The sequence below is a fragment of the Mastomys coucha genome, unplaced genomic scaffold (genome assembly GCF_008632895.1).
Source record: "Mastomys coucha isolate ucsf_1 unplaced genomic scaffold, UCSF_Mcou_1 pScaffold14, whole genome shotgun sequence".
Lineage (NCBI taxonomy): Eukaryota > Metazoa > Chordata > Mammalia > Rodentia > Muridae > Mastomys > Mastomys coucha.
Window position 1 is genome coordinate 93,185,452 of NW_022196896.1, and position 25,577 is coordinate 93,211,028.

The 25,577-nt window shown below is 45.6% G+C and overlaps 1 protein-coding gene across 3 annotated transcripts in view; it reads right to left on the reverse strand.

The window, feature by feature from the left end:
* Nucleotides 1-24,824, reverse strand: part of Lancl1 (LanC like 1) — a 37,470-nt gene extending 12,646 nt beyond the window's left edge. Inside the window, exons 1-4 of one of the 3 annotated variants that reach the window (XM_031367814.1) lie at nt 24,716-24,824; nt 24,435-24,531; nt 19,955-20,072; nt 6,303-6,510 (exon numbers count right to left, since the gene is read on the reverse strand). In XM_031367814.1, coding sequence (XP_031223674.1) covers nt 6,303-6,510; nt 19,955-20,072; nt 24,435-24,515 — 407 coding nt within the window. In that variant the 5' untranslated portion in view covers nt 24,516-24,531; nt 24,716-24,824. Of the gene's footprint in view, nt 1-6,302; nt 6,511-19,954; nt 20,073-24,434; nt 24,532-24,616 lie in introns of all 3 variants that reach the window. The other 2 variants (XM_031367816.1, XM_031367815.1) reach the window with 2 other exon arrangements.
* Nucleotides 24,825-25,577: the final 753 nt, after the last annotated feature.

Below are 25,577 nucleotides of genomic sequence, written 5' to 3' on the forward strand. Positions count from 1 at the left end.
CTCCCTGAGCACCTGGGAGGCACAGGCCAGGCGGGAGCACACTCTATACTCCCTGAGCACCTGAGAGGCACAGGCGGGAGCACACTCTATACTCCCTGAGCACCTGGGAGGCACAGGCGGGAGCACATTCTATACTCCCTGAGCACCTGGGAGGCGCAGGAGGGAGCACACTCTATACTCCCTGAGCACCTGAGAAGCGCAGGCGGGAGCACGCTCTATACTCCCTGAGCACCTGGGAGGCACAGGCCAGGCGGGAGCACACTCTATACTCCCTGAGCACCTGGGAGGCACAGGCCAGGCGGGAGCACACTCTATACTCCCTGAGCACCTGAGAGGTGCAGGCGGGAGTACATTCTATACTCCCTGAGCACCTGGGAGGCGCAGGAGGGAGCACACTCTATACTTCCTGAGCACCTGAGAGGCGCAGGCGGGAGCACGCTCTATACTCCCTGAGCACCTGAGAAGCGCAGGCGGGAGCACACTCTATACTCCCTGAGCACCTGGGAGGCACAGGCGGGAGCACATTCTATACTCCCTGAGCACCTGGGAGGCGCAGGAGGGAGCACACTCTATACTCCCTGAGCACCTGAGAGGCACAGGCGGGAGCACGCTCTATACTCCCTGAGCACCTGGGAGGCACAGGCGGGAGCACGCTCTATACTCCCTGAGCACCTGAGAGGCGCAGGCAGGAGTGGTTCCTGCTCGTTCTGGGCTACAGAAGACTCTGCTTTTAAAACACATTTACAGAGACAGAAGACTTCACAAGAAGAGCCTGCAGAGCTCAGAGATGCTTCTGAGAGGATCTGGAAGGGCAATCGACATGGCCCCAGGCAGAGGAGGTTGGCCAGGCCCTCATTTTCAAAAGAACTTAAAAACATTTGCTAAGAAAACCATACTCTGTTTTTTTTTTCCCTTATGACAGAATTTGTATCTAAGTAACACTTAGGGTTAAGAAAACAAACCTGTCCCCTATATACAAGCTTAGCTACTATAGTGGCCAGAACACACACCTCAAGGTCAGATCAGAATTCTTAATCAATTAATACAAATGCATCAATCCTACAGATTTTGGAAACAAAAATGAACTTGATTTACTTTTGCAAAGAAACTGAAGGAACTAATTAAAAGGAAGACTTTGGTGTCATTTCTGCCCTAGGAAATATAATTATGAATGATTACTGCATTCAGTTATCATTGATCTTACCAAAACAGTTTAAGTACAATGTTCTCACCTACACTACCACTAGGTGGCGATATACAATTAACATTTTGAAACCAAAGTCATTTGCACTAGGGCTGGTCATAGCAGAATCTGGAATACAGTTTAAATGCTTACAGACACACACTGTGCAGAGCCAGCATCTCCCAACAACAGAGTTTAGGCTAGTGAGGGACATGGTATTTCTTTTCTCCATCAGAATTCATCAGCACTTGTTAGTGTTTCTGCTTACTAAATGTAGGGTTCGGCCGTGCCCTTCAAAAGCTATATTCTGGAGATAAAATAACAAGGACATTTGAAAATCATAAAGGTTGTTTTATGTCCTTTTGGAAACTCTCAAACCAGAAGCGTATCTCTGCGCCTCCATCTATCTGTTTGGGTGGGCTGATATTAATGGAAACAAGTTGTTAGAAGAGACCAGTGCATCAGCGAATGTCACTGGAGGAAGAATAAAGACGCGCAATGACCGGAGTGCCCTTCTAGGCATGTAGTGGCTCTTCTTCAGGGCGTGAATGGAACTTTCTGTCTTGGATTATGTCAAAAGACTTACAACGGGGGAAGTCCTTTTCTAATTTATCTCAGTACAACACACATCTCATTCTCTGTCCAAAAATCCACAGCTCCTCCTCACCCTAACCACGTGCCTCCAAGTACTGCTCTGTCCGCCAGGCTGGTCACCTACTGTGGCAGACAGGTGATGCCTTCTATGTGCACTCTGACACCAGGAACTCTATGTAGACTAGACCTACAGGGAACTCACCAGACAGCAGGGAGAGCCAGTGAGAGTTCTGTCATTCAAGCAGGCCTTTCACAGTCACTGGTTCTCACTCATTCCCCCCCCCACCACCACAGCCCCGACAATCCCTCCACCCCTTGTGGGAAGTTAGAGACCTCCATCCTCCATTTGAAAAGTGCAAGTTCTATCCATTCTGAAAATGTCTTGAAGGGTCTATCTACTTCTGCTAGATCCTACTACACCTGACTGAAGACTCAGAGGATACCCTACTGAAGATGACCATCAGTCAGCAGGAGTTTGGCCTTGCTGGGCTTCTGGACCTAAGCAGCATGATTGAGGAAGAGCAGATTGCCTATGCCATGCAGAGGTCCCTGCAGGGAGCAGAGTTTGGCCAAGCAGAAGCAGCTGGCATCGATGCCAGCTCAGCCATGGACACATCTCAGCCAGTCAAGGAGGAGGATGACTATGCTGTGATGTAGGACTCAGAGTTCCTTCAGAGCATCCTAGAGAACCTTCCAGGTGTGGATCCCAACAAAGAAGCCATTAGAAGTGCAATGGGCTCTCTGGCCTCCCAGGCCACCAAGGATGGCAAGAAGGACAAGAAAGAGGAAGAGAAGAAGTGAGGCCAGAGGGAGGGGTAGAGGAGTCTGCCCAGGGGACTGTAAGGATAGGGTTGGATAGAGACTTAGATGTGCTCTGCTGCCTTTACAATGGAATAAAGCTTGTCAAGTTTAAAAAAAATCCCCAAAGGGAAGGTTATGAACTAAAGGAAACCAATTTCTTTAGATTCTGGTTTCTTATGTAAGCATTATTATTTTTTTAATATTAAAGGCATGTTTGCTCTTTCAAATTCAAAATTCTGATTTTGAGAGTCTATTCCACCAAGAAAATGCTAGAAAGGTAAACAAGATGGTGTGGCCAATGGACACAACAAAGACACTGCTGAAGCAAACGAGTGTGTGATCCCCAGAGGGTGAGCCACCGGGGCGATGGCTCATTAAGAGGCAGAGTAAGCAAGCACACCGACTCAGTCTCATGGTATAAAGTAATGGCTTCTAGAAACCATACTAGAGGAATTTTTGCCACAAAGAGGGAGGAGATGCAGAAGGTTAAGCAAACACTGCAGTTCCCAACAGAGTTCATGAAACAAAGAAGCTAGGCAATCAGAGCTGGGGCCAAAAGTCCCTTTCACACCCACATTCTCATACATATGTGACTATAAGAATAACCACACACAGACACACACAGAGAGACAGACAAAACACACACACATACAAACATACACTCCACCCCCCCACGTTCTCTCTTTCTCTCTCTCTCTTTTTTTTTTTTTTTTGAAATAATCTTACTCTATAGACCAGCCTGGCCTAGAGCTTACTATGTGGCCCAGATTGGCCTTGAATTTATAAAAATTCTCCTCCTTCAACCTCATGCATACTTCAACTTCATGGATGGGAGCCACCATGCCTGATCTTACCTTCTATATTTTAACTGTACATAACAAGCTTGCTGGCCATAAATAAAATGTTCTTGAAGTGTCATAAAAATTTTTAAAAATATGTAAATCACAAAAGGTATTTATAAACAAGTTATCAAATAAACAATAAATCAATCATAGCTTATTCATCGGAGTATTTTAATTTTACTAAAGCAATTGTGGCCTCTGTTACCATTTCCCAGAGAGCATTTCTTAGGACAGGCCCTTAGGATGAGAGGAGACCTCATGACTAGACCATGGCTGCAGCCTAGGGTTGTAGGACTCCTCAACACAAGCTGCTGAAGACTATGTGCAAACAGGGAGAGGTGTGCACTGAAATCTGTGGAACCAGTATAGAGCACAACCTCCAATCTCTTTCAACACCTTGTTTCTACCAAATACCATTACAATTCTTAACAAAGCAGGTTACTACTTGGCCACTGTATTTCAGGGAAGGTGACCTTGTATGTAACATACTGGAACCACTATAATGTATCTGATAGTAATTCAGAGTGAGACTGAAGAATACTGTCTTAGAGATCTCAAATGCCAGTTGGGTTTAATTAATAAGAAAGGTAGGCTCTGTGTTTCAGAATTAAGTGAGCACTGGCCAGTTATGCATCAGTAAATTGCAATGGAAAGAACTTACTTTGCATAGACATTTAGAAAAATTATTTATTGCTTTGTACCATCTATCACTCTGGTCAAGCTTGGTGACAGTTTTTTTTAAAATTCAAATTTTTAATTTTTTTTTTGTGCACCCATGAGTTTAGTGAAGGTTACAAGACCATGGGCTTGGTTGTCACAAATGCATGGGAATCTTATTAGTTGCTGTCCCTTACCGTCAGCAGCCACTGACCACTGAGGAGAGATGATCAGGGATGCTGCGGCCTGTGACTCCTTCCCTCTACATGAAAGGATGCAAGTAAGACTGATGTGCAGGCCTCCTGTAGGAAATCACAGCTGCTAAGAGTTCAAGAGAGCAATGGCAATGCGGACACACACAGGGCAGGACACAGCACCCACAGGGCAGGATGCCACACCCACAGATTAGGATGTCACACCCACAGGGCAGGATTCCACAACATGGGGCAGGATTCCAGCTTTTCCCTAAGCTCTCCCATTTTTTCCAGGTCTTTGGATATTCTCTGGGACCGGAGGAGTGACATGATGCCATCTCAGGGCTAAATGCTTATCAGGAACTTATTTTCAATGCTTAGATCAGTTATCTACAGTAGCGGCCATCCAGTGCAGAAAGCAGCTTTTCTGACAAAAACTGACAATAGCACTGACCTGTGGGCATCAACATAAATAACTAGGTGGTAATTAGGGGCACCATGTCCTTTTAGCAAAATAACAGCAGTAGCTTCCCCAGCACTGCATACAACCTCTTCTGCCATGGGCTTGTGACCAGGCTTACAGTACCAGACATAAAATCCCTCCTGTTACTGGTGTTAGAGTCACATCTGTACTGCATTCGTAGGCCAGTAGTACAAAGTGCAGTTGCGGACGACTGTAATGCCACTCTCCAGTAGCATCTCCAACACTAAGAGGACTAGCCAGCATGCAGAAAGCTTGTGTGGTTTTATATTAAACCATTCTTAGCCAAAGGTTTTATTTTCTATACATACTAGATAATATGGCTTTTCATTTGAAGTTGGACTATATAATTTGTGGCTTCTGACAGATATAAGCACAGTTATGTATTAAAAATGTCAATGTAGAAAATGATTTATTATATTGACTCATAAAATGTTATAGGTAGAACAAAAGATTCTTTTGCTTCCCTTCTGTGGTTGTAATTTCCAGTAGGAAAAAAAAAAAAACTGTAAAAATGAGAAAGTACCAGTATATGGGACAAAATTTGAGGAGAATGGAGAACTTCTGTATGTGTACATACATATGCAAGCTATATATCCACCAAGCAACACAGGAATGAATAATTCCTTCTCTGTACCACAAGCACAACTTGAACAGCACAAAGAGCCTACTGATGAAATACACACACAGACCAGAATTTCTGTTATGCACCCATGAGACTGGTTCTAGCACTCCAAAGATATTAAACTATATTGACAATCATGCCTATCATATAAAATGGGTGATTAATATGCAACCATGGATATCTTCACTTATGCTTTGAAGCAGGTTATACTTAAGTGCTCTGTAAATATAGTTACACTGCTTAGGGAATAACACAAACTTTTTGCCCAACACTTTTGTGCTATTGCTGGCTGAGTCTATGGATGGAAACCCTTGGATATGGAAGGACATTAATAGATATTAATGAAGGAATTCCTCAACTAACTAAATTGATAACTATGCATTTCTAGCAGCAATTATAGAAAGAAGAATGAGAATATAAAACCACAGGAGACTGACAGGATCATGTTAGAAGTGCAACTCTACCTGCTGACAGATTCTCAGTGAGGAGTCTGTGAATGAGCCTCTGTGCTTCTTATGAGATCAAAAGAGTGCTCAATGGCTTACAAAGTGGGAATTCAGGTGTGCCCCCAACCCAGCTAGAATGGCAGTCTTGCCTTAGTTTTTGGTCCCTGGTTTACAGGGAGAGACACTTCCTTTCCAAATGTGGATTCTAGGAAGCACCATAAATTAGTCACGGCACAATCAAGGCTCTGATCCCAGGGAATTGACATTTGATCTGGACCACGCCAGTGTCTTCTATTGTGTACTAAGATAAGGATTACAAGGCTATTCCTTAACTATGAGAGGAACATGAGAACTGACCAAAAGCAGGGGGACCATTTACCTGCAAAGAGAAAAGCAAACTCAGTCGAACGCTCTCTTGTTAATATATGCAGAATGCTAATGATGTCTAGGCAACAATCCTCATAAGCAAACATGGTTACCGTGTGATGCAATCCTCTGCTTGCTTCTCACTGTTCATCTTGTGGTACAGCACAGCAGCCACAGCCAGGGGGCCCGCATCGCCACACAGGAAGGTGATGGAACGCCTGCTCAAACAGTTTAGGCTTTGCTTTACGTAGCTGTGCGCCATCTGCAGATAGGCCGGGTCCCCAAACACATTGTGGAGATGTAGGTAAAGCACCGCAATGCCTGGAAGGCAAGCAGAAAGGGCAACTCATGCTGTCATCTGGGCGTCTTTTCTGCTTATCTGGGCCGAGCTTTCTGAGCTGTGTGACATCATCTGCAAGTTCCGGCAACTTCCCTTCTAGCCTCAGCCCTAAGAATGAGGTGGAGGCAATGTTTACTTTTCCTTGTATTCCTCACTGTTAACATTCTGTTAAGTAGTAAAGACTTGAAGACTTATTCAAGGCAGAAACACAGACGCACTGCCTGTAACTAATTTTTTTTGGTCAATGGCTGTTCTCTTAATTAATAATGAACAAGATACACTATCTTTGTGATATAAAGCAATTCAGAGTAAGGAATGAAAAAGCTAACTTCTCTTTCAACAAAAGGTAAACTTTTGGTTGTGAGAGGCTGGTGTGTGTCACTGAGTCCTAGACTCTGGTTCCCTGTCAAGGATACCCCCTTTTCCCAATGCACTACTCTGGAGACTAACGTAAGAGCTGCCGGTGACTTTGCCATGGTCCCCACTCACCTTGCAACTTGTCCTCCCTAAAGTCTATGAAGTAACTGAGGCAGTGTGTGCAAATCCTTAATACAAATGCCTCTCACAGGGGACAGAGCTCTTCCTCTGAAGCCAGCTCAGTGAGAAGTAGTCAGAGCTGTGGAGAAGGAATCTGTCTGCCTAAAGCATTTCCAGAAACACTTTTTCCTGTAAAGTACATTTTCCATCTCATTTCCCATTTTTAGGAGACACAGAGCCTGTGTTTAAATCTAAATTAATAGAGCCAATCTCTTCATGGATTTCAACGCAGTAAAAATGCAGCCTGCAGAATTACTTCTCACTGTACTGAGGACAATTTTAAATTCAGATACTTTTCTCATCTTGCATGGGTAATCTCCAAAGCTTTGTGTTACAGACAATTCAATTTCACATGTATATTAAGGCCAAGTTTTCATTTCCTGCCAAAGTTAATAACCTTGTCGGCTCTTTCAAAGCAGCGCGGTGTTAGTAATTCCAGAAGTTGATGAGCAGATGTAAGGACGCACAGGGCTTGTAGACAAGTGGACAGAAGCCTGTACGTGGCAGGGAGGAAAGGCCCCCTTTTCACAAATGATCAACATCAAGAACTTCTCCCAGAATTACCTCCCTAATGGGCTTCATCGCCACCCACATCATGCACATGCCGGTAATCCACTTAAACTGCTGCCCTTCCACTTCCCTCCTGTTCCCACTGCCGCTGCAACCCCCCTAATTAAGTGATGTTAGCACCAGAGCCAGATAATGACATGATTCGAATATGGGAAAACAGAATGTGATTAATTAGAAGCCCAGTGACGGTCTCCCTTTTGGACCCCTGTCTCTCATGATCAACAATTTCTTTTGTCTTAAGCAGTTAACAAACAAAATCTATCATGCCTCACAATTAAGAGACCTCACACATTTCTCATGAAAACTGTAGAATCTTTTGGTTGGTTCTATTCTGATGAGCACAGAGCAATGTCTTGAGCTTCCTGGAGTCCACAGCCCCAGGTCCTATTTCCCTCTTCCTCCTGTTCTGGGCCTTGATATCATATTTCAATTAGGCAGTCTGTTCCTTGAGTGTGTGACTTCTTCCTGCGCAAAGCACCCAGGGATAGGAAGGGCTTCCCGTGCTCAATGTTGCTGCCAATATCCTTATAATCCAACACGGGTCAGGACAACAGACAAAATGCTTGGGTCAGACACATTTCATTTCTCACCAATATGTTTAAACTCAGTAATAAAAAAAGAGGGAAAATGAACTACCCGTGGCTTAAAGTCCAATCCTCAGACACCCCCAACCCAGATAATGCACACCTACCTTCCTCTTGGCACAGATATCAAACTTGAAGATGGCCGGCAAGGTGGAAACCAAGACGCAGCCTGCAGTCCTGCTGATAAGCAGTCAGGCCGGGCCTCGGCTGCACATTGGAAACCACAGAGCACTGCAAGGCTGCACATACAAACTGGGCTCCTTCATCTGCCTACTCCTGCCTTCCAGAGGCGGCTACCTTCCATGTCATCTCTTTGTTTGACTCCCTACCTCCTAATTTCTAAGGGAAAGCCTACGAATTATTTAATAATTTTTCCATTTTAGACAGTTTTTTAAAATATTCCCATTTGGAACATAAAGATTTACATTTTGTAACAGAGACATAAAAGCTCTTGTCTAAATGTACACCCATTTCCCCTTCAACAATACCCTTGATTTCAAGGCAGAATAAGCCTAAAGCAGGGGATGCTTTCAGGGTAGACTCTCAGCAGGGAGTCTGCATCCTCTTCCCACCTTCTTCCTCTCTAGGACACAGAAGTGATGGCTGATGCAGTGACTGCAGACCACTGGACTGGGACCTCCATGAGGATGCTGGTGATGCTCAGAGATGGTGGTTTGGTTCCCTGAGAGCTAACATATAGCTGCACCAGACCCTAGGCTGTCTACGAACACAAGAGAGAGAATGTCTTATAAAAGCCACTCCTATTTAAGTATACCGCCACATGCTATTAAGACCTGTCCTAGAGAATAAAGCTCTTTTCAAACCTAGAGACATAGTAGCAAAGCTCAGGTTGAGTCAGTTGATGGTGGTGGTTTCATTTGAAAATGATCATTTTAAGCGGAGAACAGCATAATGGTATTTAAAATAAAGTCACTATCGCTGCCCTGTCGGGGTTAGACAGTGGATGACAGAGGATAGTTAGAGGGTTCAACAAGAGCAGATGTGAGAACACAGCAGCAGAGACCCTGCCTGGGGTAACCCAGCAGGACGTGGTGGGGGATGGGTGACAGGCACACACCATGGCGGCCCCTCCATGTCCCAGGTCCACTGCTCTGTGGGTACCAGCAGTATGGCAGCACAGGCAACTGCCAGATTCTCAGGGGCAGACTACCACTATGTCCACGGAGAGACACATCTTTAAATACACTGCTGGTCTTTAAAGAACACTTAATTTCAGGAGGAAATGCTTGTGTACTAACAACACAGCTGAGCAAGGGGCTCCGCACAGTGACTGATGTTTAGAGCAGTGTCTGTCAGAATTTAAACCTATCACAGAACACTCAACTTCTTTAAAATAAGACAGCAGCCACTTGTAATTAAGTGTGTTCTTTGGTTTATGCCTGAATGCTATCTGCTAAACAAGGGCTACAAAAACAGAGACATGCTTTCTTTTTCTATCTTTTAACTTTCTGTACCATACTAGAAAATATTTAAATATTATTTAAGTTTTGATTATATTTAATTGGAAAAATAAGCTCCATCTACTTTTTTTATTTTAGAAATATTTTATTTAAAAATATAAAAGCCTTCTTTCCATGAACCCAGATAAATTTTGACATTTTCATGAAGACAAAACTTTTAAAAGTCTTAACAGTTTTTCTTTTAAAAATTCCATTGTATAGCCGGGCAGTGGTGGCACACGCCTTTAATCCCAGCACTTGGGAGGCAGAGGCAGGCGGATTTCTGAGTTTGAGGCCAGCCTGATCTACAGAGTGAGTTCCAGGACAGCCAGGGCTACTCAGAGAAACCCTGCCTTGAAAAACCAAAAACCAAAAACCAAAACCAAAAAAAAAAAAAAAAAAAAAAAAAATCCATTTTTATTTGTTTGAGTGTGTGTATATGCAATGGCACATACATGGGTCTAGGTGATAAAAAGAAGGTTGTGAGGCCTGGCAGCAAGCACCTTCACTCTCTGTGCCATCTCACTGGCCAACACTAACATTAACATTTAAGGTAAAGTAAGCATTACCAATTTCTTATCATGATTGGTTCACCGCATAACTAGTGTCATTAAGCTGTGCTTGTATCATTTTTCAGCTTTGCTCATATACATGGCTAAAGCATGTGCAGGTCTTAAAGGGGAGTGTAAGCCAAGGGAAGGGCATACACAGAGAAGTGGGAAGAGCAAAATACAATTAGACACATTTATTTATGAATCCTACAGTTAGAAAATGTCATCAGTAAGCATTTTGGGGAAATATCTTACTTTTGTGTAACCGAAGTCGGCAATGATTCCCAGTGTGTCAGGAGCAGTGGAGAGTAATGGAGAGCTGCCTTTCCGTAGAACAAAGCAAAGCAAAGGGACTTGCTACATACAGTCTCTGTGGTCTGGGAGGCCAGAGAAACCCAGCATGTGACATTAGCGCTCCAGAAACCTGCTCTCTCAGCCTTGTCTGCAGCGTCTGATGCCAGTCTCTGCTCTCAACTACAGACACTTACATTGATTAAACAGGACAGAAACTTTCAGTTACACCCCCACAGTCAAAATGTTCAACAACTACACTGGGCCAATGGCTGCAGCAGTGACAGCAATATTCCCCTGGATAAGGAGCTAAGGAAGTCTGAGGCTGCCTCAAACTTACCATGTAAATGTGGATTTGAATGTTTGCAATTGATTTACTTTAAGAAAAAAGAAAAGACAAGATAAGAAAACACTGAGGCCAAAAAAGCTTCTCTGAGAGGCACCTAACCCAGGCCTGCTCTGCAGTTTCTCTCTAGAGCCCTGGGGAGGGAGGGCAACTGTTCAGGGACACTTCTAAATCTGCAATCTCCTTACTCAGCTACTGATCCATCCGCAGCAGTGCTGTAAGTACAGCCAGCTGGGGGAAGTAATTAATACTAAGCCTCTGCATTTCTGAGGGATCATTAGTTCTATTCTTCTTGACCAATCAGGACCTCACCGAGTCTCAAATGTATATGGCGATGACAAAATCTCCAGACACGTGGGCCTTCCAAATGTGTCTCTGTAATGCTAGAGTACTTTGTTTATTCAATAACCGGTTAGCAATGATACCTTTGTCAGAGAATGTCAGCTCCCTGCAGGCCAGGAGTTCTCAGAGACACAGGTGCTATGGCAGCGCCACATTAAGAATGCAGCCTGCTAGGGAGCTGCCAGAGCTGGTCTGCTAGCACCCAGGAGTTTAGAATGTCAGGATTACTAAAGGAGGGGGCGGGAAAATGCTGCCTTACTGAACCCTTAAAAGCTCATCATCAATTACCGCACTTTCTTCCTTTCAGATCTGGGGAATGGAAGTGAAAGTCCCCGGACTCCCATTACCCATGACCACCAGCCTTCCCTATCACGCTGGTGCTTCTACTAGAATCACAGAACTGTTCCTCAGTTTGTGTCAATGACTGGACATGCGCACACATTTCACCAATGGAATTAGATGCCATTGGGGCAGCAGTTTCTTCCTGGTCATGACTTTACTGTGCACAGCTCAACCCATTCAACTTAGGTTTCAGTCCAGCACCAATGGTGGTTATCTGCTCAGCTGTGATCATAGCTGCCGACTGTGGACTGCTGATTGACTGTACCAATCCCCCAGAGCTTTTCACAGGCAATCTGGGGAGGAAAGCAGGCATGATTCTTCACCTTCCATTTAATAGAACCCCAAACACAGAGGTTCTTTTTTTTTTTTTTTTTTTTTTTTTTTTTTTTTTTTTTTTTTGAGATAGGGTTTCTCTGTGTAGTCCTGGCTGTCCTGAAACTCACTCTGTAGACCAGGCTAGCCTTGAACTCAGAAATCCGCCTGCCTCTGTCTCTGCCAAGTGCTGGGATTAAAGGCGTGTGCCACCACTCCCCGGCTAAACACAGACATTCTAAGAGCCCTTCAAACATGCATCTTTTTTCTTTTATTAATGCATCTATTTCCACAGCTGCCATGCAACTGTGGAGCCAGGATTTAAGAACAAAGGGAACATTACATGTTCTCCCTTTCACTCAGTGTCCAGCAGCCCTAGGCTTTGTAAAGGTCAGATACAGAAGCCCTCTTAGCCTTTTACCAGACTAGCATAGCGGTTGATACATAAACTAAAATAGTAAGAATGTGGGCTCTTCACGATGGGGGCTAGGACTGCCTCTGCCCGTCCTAGCTGTGCAAACATAACCCTCGCTAAGCCTCCCTAAGGCTGAACACTTCTAAAACCAGAAACAACAGGAGCTTTCATATAGAATTGCTGAGTCACATGGCTCACGGGGAACAGTCCCTGGCACATGCTGACTTAAGTGTTCAACCACTAGACAGTGCACCTCACTGGATGTTAAGTTGCTTTAATCCATCTCTGGTCACTCAGCTGAAGGGGCAGAATGCAGAGGGACCACACTCTCTCTTCCCCCATGTCAGCATCTCTCCCCTCGTCCAGATCCGTGAGAACAGAGAAATGCTCATACACAGGAGCCACCTGGCCTTTCACTAGCCTCCTGGAGCTCTCTACCCTCATCTTTCACTCCTTCTGTTTGCTAGGCAGGCATGCTCACCCTGGACTATCAGGTGCTCCACGAGTCTAGGGAGAAGAAGTTCAGACCACGGAGTAAGAGACTCCAAGGCCTAAGTGACTGGCTTCTTACTAGTTTTACCAGTTACGGAGAAGATATGGTAAAACTTGTCGGCTAATTTCTGAATTCCAACTGGACCAGACTGGAGCTGTTAGGAACTGAATCATATCCTAACAGACATGAGCTCAACTGAATTTTCATTCTTTTTCCCTTGCACCTGGTTTTAAGTAATTCTTTTAGGTTAAATAGGTAATGGCAAAGAGCAGTAATATAGGCAACTTTTTCTATTAAACATTGACTATGGATATGACATTCTGTTGAGCAGAAGTTATTTGGAATGGAAATGCCAAGTCCAGCTGCAGCCTTTTGGTGTTGTCTGTAAAGGTCATTGCTTAGGTCAGTCTGATTTCCTTTCTACCATTTCTTCTGCCCCCACACACACACACACACACACACACACACACACACACAGTGCACGAGAGTGCTCCATTAAGTCAGGACTCTTAACTGAACCTATAACTAGTCTAGTTACCCAGACTGCTTTGGATCTTGAGGAAACATTCAGAATGCCGGATTTACAGGCAGCCACCACACCAGCTCAGAGTCTCCATAGGTGCTGGGGATTTGAACTCTGCTTGTAATCCTTGTTTGGCAAGCACTTTACCCAACTGAGCCATCTCCTCAATTCCCCTCCTACCATTTGTTCTTGTTTGCTTACAAACACTGCCTTCTGCTCTCTGTGCTTCATCCAAGCACACTCAGGGAATCTAAACCCCAAACTTTAGTAACAGAGCCTACAGTATAAGGACATTAACGTTACATGCTCTGATGGGTAGCTCAGAGAGCAGACAGAGCTCCTGGCATAGTTTTCTCTCCTGTGGATGGTAAGAAGGGCTCAAGGGAACCCACTATCCATGTCCAAGCACTGGCTTGGAGGGAATGGGTGTTTCTCATGAAGGTGAAGGGGACATCTGCTCAGGGCTCAAATTAGACACTCAAATGCTGGGGCCAGAACAGGAGCTTCCTATACAGAGAGATCAAATTGCAAAGGGAAGACAACTGGCTAGAATGATTTCTTTCAAGTAAATCTAGTGTCAGCAGTAACTGAGACGCCCATACTAATGTGGCAGCTAACAGCTCTACATTTGGCAGATCAGAGAATAGCATCTTGAAACACTAATGACGTGCGGTTAGAGCCCAAGTTAATATTACTCTAGGGATCACGCTGTAGCTCTTCTTATTTAAAACGTTATCTAATATTTAAGGAAAGGACATGCATGCCAATCTTAGCCTCGTTAACTTCCTGAGTTGGCTACCAGAGCTTAGGTCACGTCTTTCGGAGCTGAATCCCCTTGAGCCCTTTATGCACATGGCTTTTTCTCTTTTAAAGTGTAAGTTGATCACCATTTCTCTGAGGAGTCAGCACAGCAGAGTGGAGAAACATGGAGGCTAGCACTTTTCCTCATGCTAAGGACACCAGAGAGAACAGCCGTCCCTCTGGCTCATTACTCTTTGCTGTTACCTGTCAGAAGCAGTGTTTCCTAGTGAACACTTATGCAAAGACACTTCTTTACCCACTAACCAATTATAGCAATTGCTCCTCACTCATCTTTTGTGGCTTCACCTCTGGACGCCATCCTAAGAACAAAAGGCAGCCCAGCCCAGTGACAGGTAGCACTAGTCCCCAAATCCGTGGCCAGCTGCTGGCTTTGTGATAGGTCCAGTGATGTACGGATTTGATTGTAGGGCTCCACTCCTGTTGGTTTCTGCATCTAAGTAACTTGAAGGCTTCTCTTCATCCTAAACCATAAGTGCAAACTCCTGCCGGGAGGGGATGGAGACTGTAGACAAACAACCCAATGCCAGGGCGGGCATGTGCCCCACTGCCCACTGCCACAATGCTGTGCACTACCCTACAGCGTGACACATTGTAAAGGAGGATTCTGGTGAAGGGACGGAGGCTGCTTATATGAACTATCACTTATTAACAGCTGCCAGCTGATCACAGATGACGGATGAAAACTCACTTGAGGAGAAGCTTAACAATCCCTTTCCAAAACAAGCCATTAGGAAAAAAATCTTCCCGTTTTATTCTGAACCTACACTGAATGTGACTATAGGGTCAGGAAATTCTTCCAAAGGAATCCCAGAGAGTTCTGTTTTCTGGCTGCAATGCTGAGTAGTACTTCCAGCATTTACTTTATGTCCAACCCTACACAAGCTCCTCCCAGCCCAGACAGCAGTCAGCCCTCCCTCTGCAATCCTACACAAGCTCCTCCCAGCCCAGATAGCAGTCAGCCCTCCCTCTGCTGTCTGGGTATTAAGGCTTAGTTCTCTATTTTTCAAATTCTTTTTATACCTACAAAAAATGCTGAACTCTGATTGGCCATATGCAATTCTAAAATGTTTGTAGTACAGGTATCCACAGAGATCTTAAGAAAGTCTTCACTTGTAAAACAGACATCAGACACAAATGCAGTAGTTAGTAGAAAACATGCACACAGACTTCCTCAAAACTTAAAGGACATGACTCATGAGCTGGGCTTGCTGGACAGAAGCCTGTCATCGCCGCCTGCTGGCTGTGTAACCTAAGAACGCAGCCTCGCTCTGCTCCTGTTTCTCAGCTGTGATGCGGACACAGACACGTGGGAGATTCTACACCATGACGCCGTTCTGAGGCACAGAAGAGTCAACTAGAGGAAAGCACTGAGCGTGGTGTGTGCCTTCCCCACTGGTCACTGGTGTCCATGCACACACACACACACTCCTGTGACAAGAATGTCACAGTGACTGTTAAGAGGACAGTGCTGTCACCTCTACCCTTTTCTCCTCAGGGCCACATAATTCTGCTTCTCCATCACAAGTGTAAAAGGATAAATGCCAGGGGTATGGGGCTCAATGATGGCATCTCAGAGGTATAGCATTTAGATTCTACTGCAAGCACACAGTTAATGCTCTCATTCTGTAGAATATCAAGTTCCACTGAAAAAATAAACCAAGATAGGTCCTGTTGCGGAACAGTGTGTCTGTGTGTGTAGGTTGCATGTGTTTGCATACATGGAGACCTATGCATGTGGAGGCCAATGTCTGATGTTGGGTATTTCCTTGGTCAATTTTACACCTTATTTGCTGAGACAGAGACTCTTGCTAAACCTAAAGCTGGCAGGCGTGGCTAGTTTAGCCAGCCAGGGTGCTAGGATTATAAGAGAGGGCTGGGTTTGGGATCACAGGTAGGCTGCTGGGCTCTCCCAGTTTTTACCTGGGTGCTAGGGAACTCCAGTCCTCATGCCTGGGTAGCAAGCTCTCTACCCTGAGTCATCTTGTCAGCCCCTTATTTACTTCAAGTTTTGCTTAACCATGTACACATTAACTCTTATTAATAACATATTTTGTACACGTGTAGTTATTTCAAAGTTTACTCTTATCTGAGCCAGAAGTAACTGCCAGACAGAACTGTCAGAGTAAAAGAAACATAATAAATCAGATGGTACACTTCTAATTGCAATAGTTGCCTTGCAAAGCATGCATCACACAGTGGTGCCCTGGCAGGAAGTCAAAGTACCTTGACTTGTCTCAGGTTTAGCTGCAAGTCTGAGAGTGGAAAAAGCTACAGTGTCCATTGTAGTACAGGACACATTTCACAGGTAGTACTAATCACATGGTGCTATGTCTGTCACCAAATCCTTTCATCTTCATAGTGAGCAGAGCAGGCAGACAGCACACACCAGGCATCATGGAGCTCGCAGCCTCAGTCTGGAGCTAGAAACCTTCAGAATCATGAAGGGCACATAGTGTGACTGTAGGGTTTAGTGATGTGTGACAAATGCGTGTACAGTACAGGCAAAGGCATTTAGAGGCCACAAAAGCCAGCAGGGGTTTGAAGGACAAGGAGCAGTGGAGAACTAGGTTATCAGTTAGAGAAGGCAGGAGCATGCGCAGAACCAGCTGCGGTCTCTCCTGGAGGGGAGGTGCACTGAGCACCCGGCAGTCCAGGATTTTGTGTTCTGAAATAGTTCTCCATAACAGGCTTAATGGAAAACCCACTATGTGTAAGATGAGACTTTGTTTCCAAAAAGAAAAAAATTGTTTTGAGCTCCTTTGGTAATGAACAAAGGGCAAAATATAGCTTATATGATTTAAAAATATTTAAGACCCAAGCAACGGGCTTCATTCTTATAAAAATCCTGATCTAAGTGGACAGACATTAGAGAGAATTTATAGATGGGGGAAAAATTAGGACCAACTGGTACAACACTTATTTAAGACAGTTTTGCCTGTAGATAGGAGCTCTAAGATACTAACAGGTTTTATTTGAAAGTCTATGATCTTTAGTAGTGAAACTCCAGCTAATGGACTGTATGAGCTACCCTTCCTTTGCCATAGCACTGACCATGTGACTGTGACAGCCAACGCACACCAAGCGGACCTTGAACACAGAGGGAGGCATCCACAAGGCCTTTCTAAGAGAAGGGAACCCACCTTTCTCTTTTGGAAATACTAGCTGGGTGATAGCAGCCATCTTGACCTAGGGTTGAGAAGCCAGTAAGAGGAGCCTGGGCCTCTGCTGCCAGCCAAAGCTGCCATGTCGACCTTCGGCTGTCCCTCAGGCCTTTTCTGTGTGAGAAACAAACTATACTATTTAAGCTGATGAATCAAATGCCATTCGAAATCCTAATTCTCCCTGACTCAGCACTGGCTATCCGCCACATTCCTACTGGAGAAGAAGATACCGATGTAAAGTTCTAATTAAGTGTAATCACAGCCTTGGCTGGCACAGAGCGCACTGTGAGCTACCGACGGGCTCTAACAGCTTTCACTGTCCACTGACAACAAATGCTCAGTAGACGTCAGTGTGGAAGAAGCTCGATAGGTCTTCTCCAATAAGGCAGCATTTCCTAAATTAGCAGATAAATCAGCAAAAAGAGCAAGAAGAAGGTAGTCTTTGTAAAAGTAAGGTCACAAATTCCAAACTTCATACTGAAGAAAAGCCAAAAGAAAGTATGCTGTTTTGTAGAACAGCATTGTTTTTGGAAGCTACCTGGGTGTACCTAGATTGCACAGAGAAGTCCCGGCTCAGGTAGCCACTGCTCTGACACATGGTAGCAAGTATTCCACTGTGATCCTCCTGGATGCAGCGCCTGGTAGTCAGCTGGCAGCTGTCATGGGAGCTGTAAGGTCACTGACGGCTCACAGATTTTGATTTCCTGTGGCTGAATCAGCGTTCTATCTTAGTCGACTCAGAGCCTTACAATTTTTTGACTGAATCCTGGCCCAGGATGGCCTTTTATGTATTAGAACGCTGAGAGAGGCAGCTTATTTTATGCAGAAATAATGGCCTCTTTAACAGCATTCAAGGGGAGGATAGTAGGAACCTTGCCTCAAAAGCTATTAGCAACCTTTTCTACAGCATTTTAAGCTTCTTCCGAAATGGAACAGCAACTGAAGACACCCTCAACTGCTTGCTCAGTGTGCCAGCCTGCCACCAACCGTTGCCATGGGGCTGCTTTCCAGAGAGAGCCAGCACTGAGAGCAAGCAGCTCGAGGATAAGGTAGTGGCAGCTGAAGGAGATGGTGCCAGAAGTAGACTGTGGCCAGAAAGCTTACACCAGGTGCATTTCACCTCAGAGTAACAATTCCTCTGAGCCAAGTACGTAGGCCTTTTAGCTTCTCAGCTAACTAGCAATTCAGGCTATTTGAAAGACAGCTTTTCCTGACATTGTCAAGTCAGTCTTTTGAATCTAAAACCATCTATCCTCAGTCTCAAGCAATGCTCTCTATAACACCATGAGCCTATCTGAATGGGTGACTTAGGGATTTAAGTCTCTTTCTGGAATCTTCCCTGGAACTAAGTCTAGCCACGTTTCTCAGCTCAGCCTGTGCCTCTTTCTCTGCTCAGAGGTAACAAAATAACAGAAACCTCAAATGTCTTAGGACGGATGGAGGCTAGGCCTTCTGTAGTGGATAACCTGTCAGAGAAAGACATGCATGCCACAACACTGTGTAGGTACGTGTTCTGTTTTCTCCAAATTCTGTTAATTTCAATAAAGATGGCAAAGGTTCTTTAGTCTGTCAATCACACTGCAGCTGAGCTTCCACAGGTAATAAAGGGCACTGATTACTTCCTTCTTGACACAAATGCTTTCCTTTCATTCTCCTCTTCATGCTCTTATGTTCAGCCTCTAAAATAAGTAACAGACTTAAAACTCAACTCTCAGAAGTACGGACCAATCGTAGCTTGCCTTAGGCCAGGTGTGGTGGTACATGCCATTAATCCTAGCACTTGCAAGGTAGAGGCAGATGGATCACTGTGAGTTTGTTGACAGCCTGACCTACATAGTGAGTTCGAGACCAGCCAGGGCTACACAGTGAGGCCATGTGTCAAGAAAAAAAAAAAATGGCTTCCTGTTCCCCCTGCAATTATGTTAGAGATTTTATACATCTTCCCCAGCCTGGTGTGAGTTCTCACATGCAGAGGGCTGTCAGACAGTCTCTCTCACATGGCAGCTCTCCTTCCCTGGCAGCTTCCACATCTGTTTGTAAAATGCACATTCCTGGTTTCTGCTTATGATTCACTAAGCAACTCAGCTGTGGGCCCCAGGAACCTGCAAAGTCCGGAAGCTCAAAATGGAGCCTCCAACTATTCCACGTGTGAGAGAAACTCTGTGTCCCTAGACCGCTTTCCTCAGTATTCTGACGTTGGGCGCTCTCTTGTCGGCAGTAGGAGGCTAACTGCAGTCCTTCAGCCTCCCTCCTCCCTCCAGAGCAGTGGCTAGTTCTTCCCCTCCAGGCTACCGGCAGTGGAGCCTGGTAGACAGTACTGGAAAACCAACCACCAAGGCGAGCAGAGGAGGTTCATTGACAGACCTGACACCAGCGGTGTGATCCTGACAGCTCAGCGCTTTGGCATGGGTGTTTAAGGTGACATTTACAGACTTGTTTTACTCCCTGAAGATGAGGCTTCTTTGCCTCTGCTCCAGGAACTCTTCCAATCAACCACATCATGCTGAAAACAATTTTTCCCCTCACAGTAAACGCCCCAAGGCCAGGCGTGAATACTTGCAGTGTGCTTGCCTATGGGCTGGGGAACAGCCAGGTCCCAGGACGCACCCACACCTCACAGCCCTGGGAAGGCCCTGCCCTGGCTCTGTGCACGCTGGCTCAGTCTGCACATCATACCTGCCCAGCCGGTGTACCCAGTGCCGTCCCGAGGGTCTGCAGACTTTAGGCCTCTCTCCATTTGCTGAAGGAGCTCCCGGATCTTATTGGTCAAGCGATGCGAGAACTCAGGAGTCAGCTGCAGAAATTAAGGAAAAATATTTTTAAGAGGAGGAAAAAGTCAATCAATAGCACCTTTATAATGACATTTTCTATTCACAGAAATAAAATATTATTATGTAAAACTTAAAGCAGCTTTACAGGTTTTCCAGAAACCACACAGGGAACTCACACTATTTAAGACAACACGTTTATTTTAAAGTTACCGTGAGCCAGGTTATAATGGTGCATGCCTCCAATCCCAACATTTGGGAGGCTGGTGCAGGAGGTTAGCTACTTTGAGGTTAGCCTAGGCTACACAGTTAGACCTAGACTCTATAGAAGAGAAAGTCATTTTCTTCCTTTCTGTTATTTTAGACAAGGTTTTTCTGTGTATCCTTGCTGTCCGGAACTCGAACTGGCAGAGACTGCCCTGCCTCTGCCTCCTAAGAGCTAGGACTAAAGGCATGAGCCTCCACTGCCCAGACTAACTCTACTTCTTTATACCGCACCTGCCTTCCTGGAATTGAAGAGTAACACCTGCCCCAAGGTTTCTTAAAGGCAAACCCACGCTGTGTCACAGGGGTACTCTAAGGCTGAGGCCCTGAGGTTAGTGACACCCAGGTGATGGCTGACGAAACTGATGGATAAGTTGAAGGTCACAGGTCATCATCCTATTATTATTTTAAAAATCTCTTTTCAATTTTACTTTTATTATTTTATGTATGGGTGTTTTAATGGCTTGTATGTCTGTGTACTGTGTGTGTGTGTCTGGTCCCCTCAAACTGGAGTTATCGACAGCTGTGAGCTACATGTGGGTGCTGGGACTAGAATTTGGGTCCTGTGAAGCGCAACAAATGCTCTCAAGTGCAGCCATGTTTTCTGCCTCCCCACCAAGGCACTCTCTTTATAGAGGCAACTGTAAAGTAGTTTTCAAGCACTCTAAATGACTGTGTGTATTAAAGACTGGTATCAATGTATCAACTCTTTAGGAACATGCTATGACTCCAGACTGCAATTCCAAAAAAAAAAAAACAACCAGTGAGATTTCAACCCAGGGCTGAGGACCACCACACGTGCAGATAGGTGTTTCATTATGAAAAGACTGCAGTATCAACCCTACACTGGCCATCCCCAGAGTCTGTCTGTCTGTATTATTCTGAGTCCAGCTGTGCGTGCCTGTTCACGCATGTATGGCTGGCACCTGGGAAGAGCTTAGAGGTCAACTGTCAGGAGTCAGTCCTCTCCTTCCACTTGGGTCCTCAGCTCACCTGCAAGTGCATTCACCTGGTGAGCCATCTCGACAGCACTATAATCTCATTTTTAAGAGGAACACCTTAGATTAGGGAAATGGCTCTGAGAGTAAAGTGCCTGCTTTACAAGCATGAAAACTTGAGTTTGACCCCTGGAACCAGTATATTAAGAAGTGGAGTACACTGGCATGTACATATAGCTGGGCATGCTGACATGTGCTTATAGAGGGGCAAGCTGGCATATGGTTATAGTGGGGCAAGCTGGCATGTTCTTATAGGGGGAATGTTGGCATATGCTTATAGGGGGACATGCTGGCATATGCTTATTATCTTAGAGCTGTGGAGGAGAAAAGAGGCCAATTCCTGGGGCTCGGTGGACAGCCAGTCTTGGGCCTACTTGTCAAGTTCCATGTCAGAAAGTCTTGTCTAAAAAAGAGCACACAGGGAGCAAGAGGCATTATCCATTAGGCCGATACACTCACACATCTCCAGCGTGCACATGCAGAGAGGCACTTAAGCCTGGAAGAAGGCAATGGTCTAAGTACTGATGCTAATAATTTCCAAAGATTTGTCCCTCGGGAGTATCCCTGGTGAGGTCTGTGGCCACTGCAGCACTGAGCACCACGAAGAATCCCAGCCTAGGAACACTCGCCTGTTATTTAACAGCCTCTGACAGAAGGCCAAGTCTTCAACGAGACTTGAGATGCACTCAGTAAGATATGATGGACTTTAATATTAATATAAAAAGGTCTGTAAGCCTCACGACAGTCGAGGAGAGGCTCAACATGGCCACAAGCCATGCCTCTCTTCTGTACAGAGGCCACACAGAACGCACTGCCCTGGGTGGCCTGACGTCAGGAGGCTACAGTGAGAGCACCTCAGCCTTGGGGTGGGAGTCACTTTCTGCTAGGCACACATTTACACAGGTGACCTGCCTGAGAATACTGGCTGCTTGTGGCAGATCACACAGACAAGCTCCTTCTGTATTTCTGTCTTAACGTAGAGACAGCCAGGCTTCCAGGGTTTGACCTTTCAGGTTCGACAAGAGGATTTAAAAATGGATGCCACTTTCTTTGTAGGATTCCCAAACTGCTCTACCGTATGCCACCTTGTTATTTGGGATTAAAGTTTGCATTTGTGTCTTTTTTTTTTTTGTTGCTTAGACATGAATTAAAGTTAGACCGGGTATGGTGGCACACACCTTTAATCCCAGGACTTAGGAGGTAAAGGCAGAGAGAGCCTGCTGAGTGTGAGAGCACCCTGGACTTCATAGTGAGTTCATAGCCAGCTGGAGCTACATAGTGAGACACTGCCTTAAGAAAGAAAAGAAATGAATGATTGATTGAGTGAATGAATAAATGAATGAATGATTTTGAGAGCTGGATGTGGTGGCTCACACCTTTAATACTTGTACTCAGGAGGCTGAGGCAGGAGTATTACTTTGAGTTAAAGGCCAGCCAGTGTGAGCTTTAGTTTAGCACTTCAAAAATCCAAAGAAAACAGGCCAAGACCTGCCAGCACACAAAAGCATAAGCTGTGAAACACGCCTACCCAGACATGATCTCGGAGCATGTAAAAAGCTGTCTGTAGCAGCACACGTCTTAATGCCAGCGCTCCTCCTTCAAAATGGCAGGCAGAGAGGAGAGTCACCCAGGCTGTGGGCCAGCTAGCCTGGAGCACACCACACAGTAGCAGAAAGAAGAGAGATGGCACCTCAACAAGGCAAGAAAAGACTACATGGCTGTAACATGTATGGGTCTGCATATCGCCCACACTCAACGTATGCAGTAACTTCTTGAGCAAAAAAAAAAAAAAGGTAATAATAATTAATAACAATAATTAAGTGTGTAAAAAAATTACTTATGAGCAGCCTAAAGCCTAAGACTGAAGTTCCACCATTAGGACACTTCTCCAAGTGCTTCTTCTGCCAAGTCAGCACAGAGCGGCACACGTTCCTCTCTGCCTCCGATCAGACAGGACTGACTCGAACCTTAGCTTCCGGTCTGCTGAGGGAGGCAGAACACAGGCCCAGATGATGACAAGAAGGACCCTGGAGCTCCAATTACACAAAGCTCTGTCCCAGAGAGACATACACTTTGACACCCTTCCACACTGCGCCTCCACTGTCCATCTCTCCTACTGCATGACCAACCAGGATGTTTTCAGGGGTGAGCTGACACCACATAAGCCAGGCATATTTGTGAATTCCTCACAGCTACCTAAAAACATGTTTTTTTTTTTGTTTGTGTGTGTGTGGTTTTTTTGCATAGCATTTCAAAGAAATAAGCTGATAAAAATGTTTAGAATGCATGGCCACTGACACAGTGACATACACTTTTCCTCCTCGTGCTGGGGAGGCTGAGGGAGGAGGACAGTGATTTCAAGGCCAGCCTAGGCTATTGTGAGTTTAGCCTGGGCTACACAGTGAGTGTACACTCTTCAGCTCTTTCAGGGATTTGTCAAAATCAGGTTTCTCTTCCAGTAATAATAACCCTATTCCCCAGAAGGCATGAGAAAACAGTTCCCTGGTGCCTCCCCACCCCCAAGGCTCTCCTCTCTAAGTTGCCTGGTGGTATGCAAACCAGTGTAAGTATGAATGGCGAATGGTTTTTCTAATCTTTGGCTCACTGCTCTCAACTTTAAAGACTTCGAAAAATGGTAAAATCACAAATTATTTCGGGCCTGTCGGATACATTTCTGTCAGCACCATGCCTTTACAGTCGTCCTCTCTACAGGCCTGTCAGCACCATGCCTTTAAAGTCGTCCTATAGCTCTCATGACTCTGTCCAGGCTTGTGCGCACTCACTAAGGAATAACATGGCACCGATGAAAACAGCTAGGCTCCTCATTTCCCTTACTTAATGCCACTTAGGGGGTGAACTTGGAAGACAATTTTATAACTGACATTCTTACTACCTGAGGTTATTTCTCCCACTGTTAGTGATGTTGACAATGGATTTTTATTCTCCATCCAACACGTCAGGACTCAATGTAGCCCGACTTAGATACTTATATAAGTCTGATCTAATCACACATCTTCGGCAGGGGACAGATGGGCGTCCCCCATAATCTTGGCAGTAGTGATGTCCTCTGGAGCCCCGGGGCTGGGGAAAGAGGGTCGGTGGCGATGCAGGCAAGCCTCAACTCACCCTCCCAGTAGAATCAAAGTAGTTTTCGGCCAGCGACTTGTTATAATCGGCATAAGGATTCGGAAAGGCCCTCTGAGCCATGACGCCGCAAGCGAACCTGCAGAACAGGGGAAAGAGAGATGTCAAGGAGGGCTGGGGCTCGGGGCTGGGACGCGACTGCAGGCGCCTTGGCAGCCACTTCCCTCCAAGCGGCCCCCGGCTGGCAGCCGCTCGGCAAGCGCGCGGGACAGCGGCCGCGGCTCGGAGCCCCGCGGGAGGAAGGGAGCCCGTTTTTCACCCACGTCCCACGCCCACGAGTAGGGGGGTACACGGAGATGATGTAGCCCGCACGCCTCTCTCCAGCGGCTCTGCAAACCGCGCAGCGCGGACAATAACAGACGCGGCGCGTTGACCGCCCACTTCCTGTATGCCTGGCCAATCAGCGGGCACGCTGAGGCGGAGGCCCACCTCCCGCCTTCAGGCTCTTAAAGACACAGCGTACTTTCGGATGCTTTCCCGGTAGGCAGCGGTGGTGGGGCTCCAGGTTTCCTACACTCGTTTATAAACACCTTGTTAAAGGAAGTTCGGTTCTAGATCCCAGGAGTTCGAAGCCCCCTTTACCTACAGAGGGAAAGGACCGCTTTCAAGAGTACACACCCAAGTCTTAACTACCACTGACAAAATGAAACTGGGGAGGTGTCTTTGCCTTTCCATCTTCTAATTACGTTTCTAAAAGGAGGGAAAAAGAGACACAGAAGTGACAATGAAGGAATTAACAACAACAAACCCAACCAACCACCAACAACAAACCCACGTGGCCAGCGAGACGGTGGTAGCCCAAGTCTTTAATTTCTGCATTTGGAAGACAAGGCAGAGGGAGGCATATCTCTGAGTTCGATGTCAGCCTGGTCTACAGAGTCAGTTCCAGGACAGCCTGTGTTTCATAGAGAAACCCTGTCTTAAAGAACAAATAAACCCCACCAGACCGCGTGGACCCCCACGTACTATCATTACAAAAACCAGGATATGCTAAATACTTTGGGGACATTCTTTTCTTCCAGGCGCAATGGAGGCTGTGGACAAGGCACCAAGTGACAAAAACACCAGGAAAACTATGCAAAAATTTAAAAATCAAAACCCTTAGGAAATTTAGTCTGCTCAGTA